Raw genomic sequence first — 16,196 nt, 5'->3', positions numbered from 1 at the left:
ATGGGCGACCCGGCCGTGGACAGGGAGAAGCTGACCAGCCAGCAGGCGCTCTGCGTCCCCGCCCAGACGGCCAGGCGGCCCGGCGGCTGCTCCACGCTCAAGGTCGGGACGAGGCGCCCGAAGGTCGGCCCATCTGAGGCCCGTCTCGCAGCTTCCGTGGTGACGTGACGCCTGCTTCTCCCCCCAGATGTTCATCGTGGCGCTGTCCTTCGCCTACTTCTCCAAGGCGCTGGCCGGGACCTACATGAAGAGCTCCATCACGCAGATCGAGCGGCGCTTCGACCTCTCCAGCTCGCTCATCGGACTCATCGACGGCGGCTTCGAGATCGGTGGAGTTCTCCGCCCGATGTGCTGAATGTTCTGGGCCAAAACCATGCGGGACCATCCTCTTTGGACTGGTTTATCAAATTGTGACTAAGTGGAGTTGAGCAACTTCACGTATGATTGACATTCGAGAGCAGCTCGTGTTGAAAAAGTGAAAAGATGGAGCAGACCATATTCCGGTGATTTGGAATAGCTTTGTTTTAACCAAGGCCAATGGAGGACCTGAGTGTCATGGAGGTAGAATGGGGGCGAAGGGAGATGTCTGTAGATTAGATTAGATTAGATTAGACTAGATTCGATTAGAGTAGATTTTATTAAATAAGATTAGATTAGACTAGAGTAGATTAGATTAGATTAGATTACATTAGATTACATTAGATTACATTAGATAAGAGTAGGGTAGAGTAGAGTAGAGTATATAAGATTACATTAGATTCAAGTAGATTCGATTAGATTAGTTTAGATACGATTAGATTCAAGTAGATAAATTTAGATGAGATTTGAGTCCATTAGAGTCGATTAGATTGGAGTAGATTATAGTAGATTAGATTAGATTAGAGTAGTTTAAATTAGATTAGAGTAGAGTAGAGTAGACTAGTTTAAATTAGATAAGATTCGATTAGAGTAGAGTAGAGTAGACTCTGGTAAATCCATTCCATAAAATTTCAAAAATGTACAGTTCACAGTGGTCTCATTATCTTTATTATTATGTGGGGAAAGATGCAGTTTAATATGGTGTTTATTTTCTCGTTATCTTTCCAGTACATGAGAAAAATGCCATATTACAACTTTTCCTATAAGAATAACTGCAGATAAGAATAGATTAGATTAGATTAGATTGATTTGATTTGATATACAGAATTACATTAGATCGATTTAGATTAGATTAAATTGATTTGATTCGATTGGGTTAGGTTGGATGACATTAGATCTCCCCCCTCTCATATTGTTATGTTGCTGGTGGTTGCTAGGTAACCTGCTGTTCCTGGCGGTGGTCAGCCATTTTGGGGCCAGGCTGCACCGGCCCCGGCTCATCGGTGTGGGATGTCTCCTCATGGCGGTGGGAGCGCTCCTCACCGGGCTGCCGCACTTCTTCATGGGACGGTAAAAAAATAAACACACCAACAAACACAAACAAACAAACAAACAAACAAACAAATGACAAGAAGTGCAGGAATAATAATAATGAAATAAAAATATTAAAATATGAATGAAGTCATTTTAATCAAAAGGAAGAAGAAATAATCCCAGTTTCCCATGGATCATGGATCACCACTTTAACTCAGGAGCAGATACCAATTCACGGCATCGGCGTAAAATCAATTGGAATTTGGAGGAACTAGATGGAAAGTGTTCCAATTAAACCCCAAAATGTCTCCTCCTTGTTGGCCGGCTTGTATTTCCCAGCTACCAGTACGAAACAATGATCCAGGGTTTTCAAAATAAGAGTGTGAGCATCATGGCCTGTGTGGATCCACTGCAGCAGAGAGAGGACGCCAGCATCCAGAAAGGAAGCAACACAGGTGACAACAGGTCTAACACACACACGCACGCACGCACGCACACACACACACACACACACATGCATGTACGCCCACACACAGACACATACACCCTCACACACACACACACACACACACACACATACACACACACACACACACACATGCACGCACGCACGCACACACACACACACACACACACACATGCATGTACGCCCACACACAGACACATACACCCTCACACACACACACACACACACACACACACACACACACCCGTACACACACACACACCACACACACACACACACACACACACACACACACACACACACACACACACACACACATCAGATTATGTAACACACAATGTGTAAGCAGATGGTCATTATGGTAAATAAAATAACCCTGTCAGGGTGATTAGGGTCTTATCACTGTGATTGCACAGCCACTTACGAAGTCAAATAATACACTGAGACAATTTCAATTTCAATTATTTTATAACTAATAGTTCCACAACAATTCATCACTGCAACAAAGTAGTGAACTACTACTATATATATATATATATATATATATATGTACTATATTTATATATATTTACAGTCTTTCATTGAAGTTTCTATGTAGCGTCACTAGATGTCGCCACTCGCTAGTGTTAATGTCATCATGTAGGTGGAGCGATAGGAGCGACGTGAATCCAGGCAGGAAGGAGTGGTTGCCCGTGACAACAGTGAATTTCAACAGACAGTGTCATTATTCCAAAATAACCGACCGCTGATCGCTCGCGACTGACCAATCAGATTTGAGTATTTCCACAGAGCCATGCTACAACAGACAATAGGCTTAGCTATGAACAATAAGTCATAATACAATAAAAGTGTGTGTGTGTGTGTGTGTGTGTGTGTGTGTGTGTGTGTGTGTGTGTGTGTGTGTGTGTGTGTGTGTGTGTGTGTGTGTGTGTGTGTGTGTGTGTGTGTGTGTGTGTGTGTGTTTTTAAGGAGTGTGTGTGAAGGACTCCAGTTCCCACATGTGGATCTACGTGTTCCTAGGAAACGCTCTGCGGGGCATCGGGGAGACGCCCGTCACGCCGCTCGGCATCTCCTACATCGACGACTTCGCTAAAGCCGAAAACTCCCCCTTCTACATAGGTACATTGTATCATATACTGTTTATATGTATATTTATAAACATATATATATATATACACACACACACACAGTATATACTGTATAAACTGTATATATATGTATACAGTATATACAGTATATATATACATATATTAAGAAAGAAAGAAAGAAGGGAGGAGGAAAGAAGGAAAGAACAAAAGGAAAGAAAGAAGGAAGGAAGGAAGGAAGGAAGGAAGGAGAGAATGGAAGGAAGAAGGAAAGAAAAAAAGAAGAAAGGAAGAAAGAAGGAAGGAAAGAAGGAAGAAAGAAAGAAAGAAAACTGGATGTTGAGAACAGTGCGATGTTTTTTAGGTCCATCTAGGACATCTAGGAATATATATTTATTTTTTTTTATTTACATAGTTTTCATTATATCATTATGTCATTTCATTTTATTTTCATTTTTAAGTAAATAAAACAATGACTTTGATGGTGCAAGCAACAGGGGCACAATACTAAATTGTCCAAAATATTACTGTTAAATGCATATAGTGTATTTCTTTGTGGTTGTCAGCTTGTCTCCAGACCATCACTCTTCTTGGTCCAATGTTCGGGTTCCTTCTGGGCTCCTACTGTGCCAAACTCTATGTGGATATTGGATATGTTGATTTGGGTAAGTGGGCCACAAATACATGTATACATGTACATGACTTATTGATAAAATATTTTATTCTGAATCCTATTCAATTCAAAAAGTTGATATATTACCTTAAGTTTAGTAGAATTAATGTATTATTATGGTTTATGTTATTATATATATATATATAATTATTAAATATGTATATAATGTTATTATCATTACTATTATTATATTATAACTGTATTATTGTTATCATTACTATTATTATTCTTATTGGTGTTATTATCAACATTATTATTATCATTATTATTATTATTATTATTGTATTATTATCACTGTTATTGTATTATAACTGTATTCTTGTTATCATAGCTATTATTATTATTCTCATTATTTTTATTCTAATTATAATTATCATTGTTTTAAGCTGATGCTGCGTTCCAAGGAAACTCGAAAATTTGTAACTCAATTAGTATTAATGCTGATGTAAAGACAGGCAACAGCACGACCTGATGCTATGTTCGGTGGGAACTCGAAAATGTGTTCAATATAGCTGCTGCCTGCAGCTAAATGTATTATTTTTATTACTATTATTATTATTGTGTTAAAGTAACTGATTACTGGTGGTGTAAAGGAACAGATTACTAGTGAACGGAAAGAAACTGATTACTAGTGAAAGTAACGGATTACTAGTTGTGAAAAGTAAGGGATCACCAGTGAAAGTAATGAATTACTTGTAAAAGTAATGATTACTTTTTATGTAAAGTAACAGATTATTAGTGCTGGAAAGTAACCAAGCACATTCCGACCAATGGGAGCAGCTGTTTCATGTATTTACAGATGAATGATCTTTAAATCTATAATGATCTTTGGCTGGATTTAAAATTTTAATACATTCCAGTTCATGGTCTGAAAACTCTGCTGCTTAACTCTGAGCTTTTGATCAAATGATGATCAATTATTAATATAGAGACGTTGAACTTTGTGCCGAATGACACTTTTTACACTTTTTACCGGAGGATGATAGATTAAGAGTTTTAAAGGTAATCAACGCTCTTGAGTAGTTTAATATTTGAGGAATCGATTGGAATAATAACTTTACAATACACTGCATTTGCATTTACATTTCAATTCTTCATTGAAGAAGACAGAATCACACTCCATTACAATACATTTAATTACATTACATCAAATTACATTTAATTACATTTAATTACATGACATTAAATTACATTAGATGACATGACATTAACTTATCTATCAATCAATCAACCTATCTATCTATCTATCTATCTATCTATCTATCTATCTATCTATCTATCTATCTACCTCTCTCTCTCGCCCTCCCTCTGTCTGTCTGTCTGTCTGTCTGTCTGTCTGTCGACAGGTATCGAACTAAATAACCACACAGTTTGTCTGTCTGTCTGTAGTTCTGTTTGTGGTTTTATATTTGATTTAATTACATTTTATTATATTTTTATCTCACATTCAAATGACATTATGTGCATTGAGCTATTTGATGGTAATAAAAAGGGTAATTAACACTAATACAATAAAAATAAAATGTAATCTTCTTTTCAAACATTTTCTAGCGATACAAATGAAAATACAGAAACTATTTGGGGGTCCAGCGTTCTGCCCCCTTTTCGAATTGTTATTGCTCGACGTTTCAAGAGCTAAAAGCATCTGAAACACAACAACGGCAGGACGCACAGACATGGTTGAAAACCTGTTGTAATATCAGGAGTGGGCCGTCATCATCCAAAATTATTATCGTGTTATGTTATCGTTCCAAGCTTCGTCTTTCTGAAGTCATTCCCCTCCAGCCACTAGCAGGTGTGACATCCATCGAGCCGAGGCGGCATTTAAAGGAAAACTGTAACTCGCGCTGCGTTTTACAAGACGCGTGACGTGAACAGCCAATCGCACAGCAGGAGCGCCGGTGCTTCCTCCGCCCTCTCTCTCCCCCCGGCGCTCTCCGGCCAGGCAGTGCACAGCGGGGTTGAGGGCCCCCGAAGCCGACCAACCTCAGATTACGGAACCTCGGAACCTCGAAAACCTGTAATACGTTACCCAACATGATTAAACTGGACCCCGTGAATTGACGCATGCAGCTATATTTATTATTATATTTATCATTATTATTATTATTATTATTATTATTATTACATTTCACGCCAAAATATGTCCAACCCGGCTAAAACTATCTGGAGGACGTACTTCGCCAAAAGCTATGGTCCACATACCGAGCAGATGTTAATGAAAAACCAAAGGAAATACTCAACAATTAAACGCGGTGCCCGGCACGGCACCAAACGGCCACCGGTCACTGAGAGTGCAGCTCTATTTCCACAGACAACACGGTGAGTTATAACAATGAGAAGTTCTGGTTTACAGGCAAGCAGGGATGGTTGATTTACAGACAGGAGAGTTGCGCTGTGTAGACCGCATGCTGGTTGCTTCACAAGACGAGCAACCAGGAGACGACAGACCGGGGGGGAGCCCATGCTGCGTTCAATGTAAACTTCGGAAAATTGTGCTGTGTTTCAGAGAACCCGGGAAACTGTAAAACGCACCCAACACGTCTAAACTGCATCCTGTGTATTGCAGCCTGCAGCTATTTTTGTTATTATTATTATTATTATTATTATTATTATTATTATTATTATTATGTGTGTGAATCCAGACACTGTGACCATCACCCCTAAGGACGCCCGCTGGGTGGGTGCTTGGTGGGTGGGCTTCCTGGTCTCCTCCGGCATCCTCCTCTTCGCTGGAATCCCCTTCTGGTTCCTGCCCCGCTCGCTGCCCCAGCAGGGGGCGGAGGAGCCGGAGGAGGGCAAGCCGCCCACCAGCGTGGAGACCCTGGATGTGGGGGAGGAGAGCCCTAACAACAACAACAACAACAACAACAACCACAACAACAACAGCGTCAAACTGATCGACATCGCCAAAGGTCTCATTCAAGTCAAATTATTATCTATCCATCCATCCACTTCCAGATATTAATTTTTTAGATCAGCTATTGTTTGCACGTCTGTGTGTGTGTGTGTGTGTGTGTGTGTGTGTGTGTGTGTGTGTGTGTGTGTGTGTGTGTGTGTGTGTGTGTGTGTGTGTGTGTGTGTGTGTGTGTGTGTGTGTGTGTGTGTTCCCGGTGTCATTGTGCTGGTTGTGCAGGGTTCCTCCCCTCTCTGAAGCGGCTGCTCAGCACGCCGTCCTACTTCCTGCTGCTCTGCGGGAGCGTCCTGAAGTTCAACTCCTTCATCGGCCTCCTCACCTTCAAAGCCAAGTACATGGAGCAGCAGTTTGGGCAGTCTGCGTCCAGAGCGAACTTCCTCATCGGTAAAGGCACCAAGTCCAGATGCACTAACACCGTCTGTGATAGGGCGCCAATATTAGAGCAGCGATGTCTCCAATACTACAATCTGACACCAAGAGCAATAACAGGATTTTCTATTTTATATATATATATATATATATATATATATATATATATATGTATACTTTATATATGTTTTTATTATACATATACATATTTATATATACATATATATATATAAATCATTATTTATTTTATTATAAGTGCCTCAGATGGAAAATATATCCCACTCAAATGTAAGGGATTCGGTCTATCCCTCACCTGGCCACCAGAGGGCAGCGATTCGGTGGTCTACCTGTTTTCTTTGATGTTGCATTTTATTGCTGTCAAGAAAAAAAGAGTATCATGGAAGCCGATGGCGTTTTTAGCACACGTGTTGTTAACATGCAGGGAAGCACTGTGGATCGCTGCACCTTTTGTGAAATAAATTAGAATGGTTCAAGCCCTGAGTTGCGTTTGACTCGTTGGCTTACAGCAACGGCCCCGACTCCCTGATAAGGATCAACCGCGAAAATAAGCTTTTCGATTGTAAGATCTTCTTGATTGCAAATTGTACCACCCATAAAAAAGATCTGATGATTCTGATTCTAATCAGGCCGGTGGAAATGGTGTCCATGGCTCTTTGCTTTCCAGACTTGCTGACACCCCAAATAAGCTCGGACAGACTCCGACTCGCGGTTGTGTCCTGCTTTTCGTTTTGGCTTCATAACATGAGGAACAAATGTTGATGAAGAACGACATCTTTTCGGGTTCAGTGTCCACTATCACGTGTCACGCAACCTGACCCGGGTGTCAAACGTCCGGAGAAATTCGAGCCGGATAGTTGGTTAGATTTTTGTGCATCTATAATTTTTTTTAGAAATATCGTATTTTTATGCATATGCATATATAGTATATAATCTCCTTTTAACCGAACAAATCCCGCCACGTGCATTTCCTCGCCACCGCATCGCGATAGTACATTTCTATGAATTTTTAATAATCTGTGTAACTACAACGTATTCACTGAATTGATGTTTATTTAACTCAATACGTTGTCTTTATATTCTGTTTTTTCAAATGGTGCAATACAAATATGTCTCATACGTTTCCCTTGAATGCTTAGTGTGAGAAATATCACATTACACGTCAAATAATATCAAATGATATTTTTGGGACATGGGTGAGAGGGTCCTCTGTTTATTTGGGGTCCACCCTGTGGCTGTTCCTCCCCCAGGCGTGCTCAACCTGCCCGTGGTGGCGGCGGGGATCTTCCTCGGGGGGCTGCTGATGAAGAGGTACAAGCTGGGCGTGGTGTCCGGGGCCCAGCTCTCCCTCGTCACCTCCTTCACCGCTTACCTCCTGCTCCTCCTGCAGTTCGGCACCAAGTGTGACAACGTTCCCGTCGCCGGGCTCACCGCCTCCTACAACGGGTCAGTTGCTGAGTGACTGTTTGATTTATTGATTCATTGATTGGGTGAGGGGCTGATTGATTGATAGGTTCTTGGCGAATCGATTGGTGGTTTATTGACGATTGATTGATTGATTATTGGCTTATTAATGGGTAATTGATTGGTGATTTATTGGTTGATTGATAATTTTATAGGTTGGTTGATTAACTGATTGATTAATGTGGTTCAAATGTGGTTGTTCTTAGTGAGCTCGTGTTTAACATATGAGCTCATTTTAGAATGCAGCTTAATTTTTCCAAATGGAAACTTGAAGGAACATTTGCTTTGCCATATTTCAGCAAGTCAAAAAACAACAACTGTTAAATATCCTTTTTAAAAACGAGAAGCTCAAAATATAATCAATCAATAGACATGAAAAGAAAACCTAGAAAAATGAATCAGAAACCAGACAAATAACCCTAGAATAAAATCTCTCTTTCAACAATTCACACTCTGAAAATAATAGGAAAAAAGGCAAGTTTGCAAAAAATATATGTACAGTATGTATAAAAACTGTACATGCACTGTGTGTACCAGTGTGTAAGACAGCGTTGTTAAAATGCACGTATCGATGGATAATTTTGAATGAACGAATGAATGAATGTGGTAAATATATAAGTGCAAAGCCCGCGCCCCGCAGGACGCCCGGGGTGTGGCACCAGGGGGACGCGCTCTTCTCGGAGTGCAACGGGGAGTGTTCCTGCTCCGTGGACGAGTGGGACCCCGTGTGTTCAGACAGCGGAATGACCTACACGTCGCCCTGCATGGCCGGATGCCTCAGCTCCTCTGGATACGGAAGGAACACGGTAGGAAACACTCCCAGCGATAAAAATAGGATTTATTACAAAATATTTATTGTATAAATATATGTAAATAGATAGAATATAAATTGTAAATACACATATATTGATTATATTATATGTATGTTATAATATAAAGTAATATATGATATATAAATTGATATTTTTATATTCATATACCTCTACTTCTAATATTAATTATATATTGATATTATACAATTTATTTACACATGTGGGGAATGACTGTCTATTTGAGGTAAATTTGTTCCAGTCAAATTTCGGTGCCAGTAGCTGCTCAAGCAAATACACAGCAGGAAAAGGTGCATCACAAGATGAAAAGAATAAAAAAAACAGTGTCTCTATAAAAATGCAAAAAATACAAAATAGGAATACAATTTTAACAAGTGAAAGCGACTGTGCCCTGGACGTCGATGGGGTGTAAATGCGCTCATGTAAATGTCTGATTTGTTCTTTTATTGTGATTTTGAATTAAAAACACAACACTTACATGAACAATGATCAACATAATGATAAAGCACGAGGTCCAGTTGAGTCACAGCAAATTGGACCCAGATCCACAACGGATCAATCCAGAGAAGACGGTCCTCTACCAGGATTCTCCAAACCGAGATACTTTTCAAACGATGACAGTGAGCCTGTGTTTAATGAGCTGAAGGAGATGCAGCATGGTGGTGTTGGAGTTTGCTCAAAAATTGATCCAGAAATACATATCATTGCGTCACCATTTGTTAATATCGAGTACCTAGTGTATAGCATCTCTCAAAGAAACTGTTGCAATCACAGTTTTACGAGTTCTCGTAAAACGCAGCATTTCTCCCTACCAACACAAGTTACAATTTTACGAGTTCCGATGGAACGCAGCAGCGGCTCCTGCTGTCTCTCGTCTCAACCCGTCGAAGATCCTGCGCGACGCGACCAATACACACCAACGGAGGGTGGTACACCACGCCCCATGCGAAACCCCCCTCAGAGCCACACCCTACACTAACAAATTGGATGTTGACGTCAGAAAGCGCCGTGCTCCACCACCCCAGCCCGCCCCGCTCCGCCAACCCAGGGCGGAGCGGTGGGTTCTGCGTCCTTCAGAAAAACAGTTTTCCACTAGTTCCTGCTCCAAGTATAGATCGATGTGGATCAAACTTGCACTACAAAATGTCTGGACTGCCCCAATTACGCGCTTAAACGCTTCATTTGTGTCGGTGGGATCAGGGGTTGCTGAGCGCCAGACACTTTCAGCCTTGTCTTAAAAAAAAAAAAAAAAATGATATATATACTTGTATTGCAGTTTATTTCAATAATTTTTTAAAAAGGAGAATAAAAAAATGGGTGGATGGTTGGGGTCCTCTCTCTCTCAGGTCTTCCACAACTGCAGCTGCGTGTCCCAGGCCTCGCCAGCAGGGGGCAGTGAGTCGGTGCGGCTGGGTCAGTGTCCCAGGGACAAGGACTGCAGCCGCAGCTTCACGTCCTACATGGCCGTGTCCGTCCTCAGCTCCTTCATCAACTCCCTGGGGGCCACGCCCGGATACATGGTCATCATACGGTAGCCCGCGTGGCCACTGCAGACCAGTCACAAATAATGATGATGCTGCACTATTTCTCACCATTCCTTTAATTACTGGAAACATGACCTCATGAGAAACTGCTAAAAGTATTTTATCAGTAGTATATAGTATATGTAGTATATAGTATGTATATATAGTATTTAATATCAGTTTATTTGGAAATAGTTTGTGTCCTCTGTGTGCAGATGCATCTCACCAGAGCTCAAAAGCCTGGCCCTCGGGATCCAGACCCTGGTGGTGAGGACGCTGGGTAAGAAGGTTGCTTTGTGCAAGCCTCTCTTGGTTGTTAAGCTTGTCTTGCATTGCTTGCAGGTGTGACTCTGTTTTATTGGGTGGATCATTGTAGGTCAGGGGCCATTTTCTAAATTCTGCGCTATCCACGCAATGGATCACTTTCGCTCATTTCGCACGTCATCTCATATAAGCTCGTAGTAAGCTCGTAGTAAGCTTGTAGTCAGCTCGTAGTAAGCTCGTGGTCAGCTCGTAGTAAGTTTTTAGTAAGCTTGACGTCAACTCGTAAGTTTGTAGTAAGCTCGTAGTCAGCTCGTAGTAAGTTTGTAGTAAGCTTGAAGTCAACTCGTAGTAAGTTTTTAGTAAGCTCGTAGTAAGCTCGTAGTCAGCTCATAGTAAATTTGTAGTAAGTTCATAGTTAGCTCGTGGTCACCTCAGATAAGCTAGTAGCAAGCTTGTAGTCAGCTTGTAGTCAGCTCGTATAAGCTCATAGTAAGCTCGTAGTAAGCTCGTAGTCAGCTCATAGTAAATTTGTAGTAAGTTCATAGTTAGCTCGTAGTCACCTCGTATAAGCTAGTAGCAAGTTTGTAGTCAGCTCGTAGTCATCTCGTATCAGCCCGTAGTCATCTTGTAGTAAGCTCGTAGTAAGCTCATAGTAAGCTCGTAGTAAGCTCATAGTCATCTCGTATAGGCTTTTAGTCATCATGAATAAGCTTGTAGTAAGTTCATAGTAAGCTTGTATAGGCTTGTATAAGCTTGTAGTAAGTTTGTAGTAAGCTCATAGTATGCTCGAAGTTAGCTCGTACAGTAGTCTGCTTGTAGAAAGAAGGTATAAGCTTGGAGTAAGCTCTTCGTCAGCTCGTAGTAAGTTTGTAGTAAACTGATAGTCAGTTCATAGTAAGTTTGTAGTAAGCTCGTAGTCATCTCGTATAAGCTCGTAGTAAGCTTGTAGTCAGCTCGTAGTAAGTTTGTAGTAAGCTCGTAGTTAGCTCGTAGTCATCTCGTATAAACTCGTGGTAAGCTTGTAGTCAGCTCGTAGTCAGCCCGTAGTCATCTCGTATCAGTCTGTAGTCGTCTTGTAGTAAGCTCGTAGTGAGCACGTAGTCTGCTTGTATAAGCTTGTAGTAAGTTCGTAGTAAGCTTGTAGTCAGCTTGTAGTCAGCTCTTAGTAAGCTTGTATTGGCTTGTATAAGCTTGTAGTAATTTTGTAGTAAGCTCATAGTATGCTCGAAGTAAGCTCGTACAGTAGTCTGCTCGTAGAAAGCTCGTATAAGCTTGGAGTGAGCTGGTAGTCAGGTTATAGTCAGCTCGTAGTAAGCTTGAAGTAAGCTTGTAGTAAGCTCATAGTCAGCTTGTAATCATCGCCTATAGGCTCATAGCCATCTGGTATAAGTTTGTAGTAAGCTCATAGTCAGCTCGTAGTAAGCTCGTAGTAGGCTCGTAGTCAGTTCGTAGTCAGCACGTAGTCAGCTCGTAGTCAGCTTGTATAAGCTCGTAGTAAGCTTGTAGTCTGCTTGTATAAGCTCTTTGCAAGTTCATAGTCAGCTCGTAGTAAGCTCATATAAGCTTGTAGTAAGCTCGTAGTCAGCTTGTATAAGCTGGTAGTAAGTTCGTAGTAAGCTTGTAGTCTACTTGTATAAGCTTGTAGTAAGCTCGTAGTCAGCTTGTATAAGCTGGTAGTAAGTTCCTAGTAAGCTCGTTTAAGCTTGTATAAGCTTGTAGTGAGATTGTAGTAAGCTCGTAGTATGCTCATAGTTGGCTCGTACAGTAGTAAGCTTGTACAGTAGTAAGCTCGTAGTATCTTGTGACAGTATATTTTTCGACTGCGTTGTACGCTGCAGGCGGTATTCCAGCTCCAGTTTACTTTGGAGCGCTGATCGATTCCACCTGCTTGAAGTGGGCGATGAAGAAGTGCGGCGGCACAGGGGCATGTCGCATGTACGACTCCGATATGTACAGGTAGGAGGCAATGAACACTACATGACCTTTTATATTAATACTTTATGTCAAATATGAATGTGTGAAAATGACATACATTTTCATCTGAAAATGTATGTCATTTATGACCATTGATACTTTTATGTGACCGAACCTTCTCTACGTACATCGCTTAATTTTTTATCGTGGACATTTTTTTTTTGTCAGTTACTGATCCTGAAGGTACGTGATGTGTGAATAAATAACTGACTTTACCTCAACTCCAGAAGAGTGCAGCATTGCAAACCCAAAACAAAAGCACTGTTATATATACGGGAATATGAAAATAGCGTAATATTGTAATAAGGTAATAATAATTCCTAAAAGTCATATTCATTTAAAGTTGTGAGGTGAATATTTGGGGTGGAGAGGGCCCTGGGGTCCCAAGACAGAGCCCATTGTTAAAGAGCCCATTGTATAATATAATAACTAACAGATGTTGCCAGGGGCCCCTGTGAGTAAGGAAGTTCCAGGGGCCAGGGTGATAAGGGAAGTGGAATGTGCTTAAATGTATGTCAGTCAGGCGCTGAACTGTGACCTATGGATTGGAATCAGATGTGCTATGTTATCTCTGTACAAGTATAAAGGAAACTCCCTAGGTCCATTCGGGAGGGAATGCATTTGACCTCTGTTCTCTCCCAAACATCCATGGCAAGTCTGGTTTGATGCTGTTCTTACTTGTAATAAACATATTATTATAATCAAGTCAGTATCAGCGGAGATTCCTTCTTCATCAACACATCATCGACAACAAAGAAACTACAGTTGGCACTGCAAAGACCCCCAAACCGTACTGTCTGTAATATATGGATCTGTAAAAATAGTGTCATATTGTAATAATATTCCCAATTGGACTCCCTATTACAGCATCAGCATAGCACACCCAAAACAAAGTTCCAGCAATGACTGTAATATATGGTAAGGTAAAAAAGTTGTCATATATAATTTTTCCTCAAATCATAGGGGGGAAACTCATTTGGATCACCCACGCTACCCTTGTCCAGATTAACTGTATCAAGAAGTTTTCCTATTGTAGACCTGCTTGTTTCTGTAGATCCTGCTCCTCCTGTCCGTCCACCTCACTGTCTCCCTCGTTCGTCTCAGGATCATCTTCCTGGGCCTCATCACTTGTCTGAGCGGCTCGTCCTGTTTCTTTGTCGTCGGCGTCATCATCCTCCTGAGGCGACAGTTCCGGAAACCAGAGGGCGGCGATCAGGCGGAAGCCCTGAGAGAAATCGAGCTCAAGAACCCGGAGAAGCCCGACGAGAGCCAGCCTCACACGCCTTTAGACCGGGACGAAGGAGAAGGGGATCCAAGAACAGAGCTCATAATAACAGACGCCGAGGAGCCGTCCAGGTCTCCCCGGGCAGGGAAGGCCAACGTTCTCACTGCCGTTACCATGGAAACAGCAGAGACGCTGGACGAGGAACGGGGCAAGATATTGGAAAGAGGCGTGAAGGATGGGAATGTAGGTGAATAAAAGGAGACGTTCCTTGGCCCATCTGAGGAACGTCTCCAGTTAAATGGAAACATTTTACTGATTTTCAGTGGTTGTTCTTGCCAAGGAGGCACCGGGCAGCATCCTGTTGTGAAGTCCAGTAAAAACAATTGTGATCTTTTCTGTATAAGAACTTTTACTCAAACTGTACAGTTCATAAAACCACGGATTGTGTTTAAATTACACAAGCAGAAAAAAAAACCAAAAAAAAAAAAACATCTAAATTCGTACTAGGATGTGCACATATCTTGATTTACATGAAGATAGATTTTCCAGTAAAGTGCATTCGGATGTTTATGGTTAATGTAATATAATGATTTATTCCTGAGTTCTTGATTAAATGTTGCACTGTATCAAAAAAGAAAAAAAAAGGAAATATTTTAACCGAACACACATTGTGATGAAATTTGAAGTTTTTTGAAAAGGAGATTTTATGGGGGGTTTTTTTTCAGGATTGTTTGCCCCATTGGAGAAGCTGCAGCAGGGTGGTACGTTTCTCAACAGTAAAGTGTTTAGTGAGATTGTGCTAAGGGCAAATTAATAGGATTTCATGATGAAGCCCATGGTTGCCTTCAGGGACGGACTGCGACTAAAATATCCAATCATAATGTATGGATACTCCAGGCTACTGTCACACTAATACAGAGATATAACAAAGTCCAAATAATATATAAACTTGAGAAAAAAACAAGTACTGTACATTTTATGGCCTGCTACTAAGGTACAGACCATTACTCTTGCCTGGGTATTGCTGGTCCATAAACAATAAACAATAAAATAATATTTAAATAAACAAACACCAACTTGAATATATTTATACTAGTGCTCGGGTTCTGCTGGTCATTAAATTATAAATAATATCTAAAATTGATATTTCAGCCCCTTGAATGCAGCACGGCAGCATTTCCGACAGGCCTTGAATGCAGCGGTGCTCCCGACTCAGAAACAAACGCTTCCAGTGTTAAATGCCGCTCTTACAAACCGTTAATGTTGCTGCATTTTCCCGGGATTAAGGAGGATCCTAAACTGTGCGATTTCATCCTTGAATGGATAGTAACGTTAGTAACGACGTAACGGGTTATTTGGAAGAGAGAATGGTAAATAACGTAAATAATGATATCGCTCTCCTTTTCAGCACTGCCTTTCATACGGGGACGACAGACCTGCAGATCCTGTTTACAATTTACTTAGTATAGTATAATACTATATTAGTATAGTATAGGTAGACTCATAATTATTTACAAATATAAATATCAATGCAGATTTCCCCTTTGTTTAAACTAAAGTCATGTGACTGTTAGAAATGTAAGAGTAAAACCTACAGATGTATGAGAAACGTAGGAGAGTAAAAAGTACAGACATTTGAAAAGTAATGAGTAAATAGAAACTGAATACACATAAGTACAAATACTTGATGAATGTTCTTTTTTTGTAGTTGTGCTTGTGAATTTCCACCACTCGTAGCCCATTACTCTTATCATTATAATCCTTTACTTTAACTAGTAATCAGTTACTTTCGTTAGTAATCCCTTACTGTTTTACTTTTAATCACTAGTAATCTGATACATTACACAATTAGTAGTCTGTTAATTTCACTAGTAATCCGTTACTTTTACATACGTAATAATAATAATTATTATTATTCTTTATTATTATGATTCTTTTCTTTTTCATTTAGGTTGATGTATTTACTGAGGTTTACGTATTTATTTATACGAAGGTA

General features: G+C 40.6%; 1 protein-coding gene across 1 annotated transcript; it reads left to right on the top strand.

Annotated features, from left to right (window-relative positions):
- slco1e1 (solute carrier organic anion transporter family, member 1E1) lies at nucleotides 1–14,455 on the top strand (the record flags this gene model as incomplete). Its single annotated transcript, XM_080022356.1, has 14 exons — nucleotides 1–102; nucleotides 188–329; nucleotides 1,296–1,428; nucleotides 1,732–1,847; nucleotides 2,828–2,977; nucleotides 3,510–3,608; nucleotides 6,262–6,531; nucleotides 6,753–6,917; nucleotides 8,171–8,366; nucleotides 9,025–9,190; nucleotides 10,561–10,745; nucleotides 10,953–11,017; nucleotides 12,840–12,957; nucleotides 14,080–14,455. 14 exons carry the CDS (start codon nucleotides 1–3, stop codon nucleotides 14,453–14,455), a joined length of 2,283 nt encoding a protein of 760 aa, XP_079878482.1.
- Nucleotides 14,456–16,196: the final 1,741 nt, after the last annotated feature.

The sequence above is a fragment of the Zeus faber genome, assembly GCF_960531495.2.
Source record: "Zeus faber genome assembly, chromosome: 21".
Taxonomy (NCBI): domain Eukaryota; kingdom Metazoa; phylum Chordata; class Actinopteri; order Zeiformes; family Zeidae; genus Zeus; species Zeus faber.
This window is presented reverse-complemented; position numbering and strand designations above follow the sequence as displayed.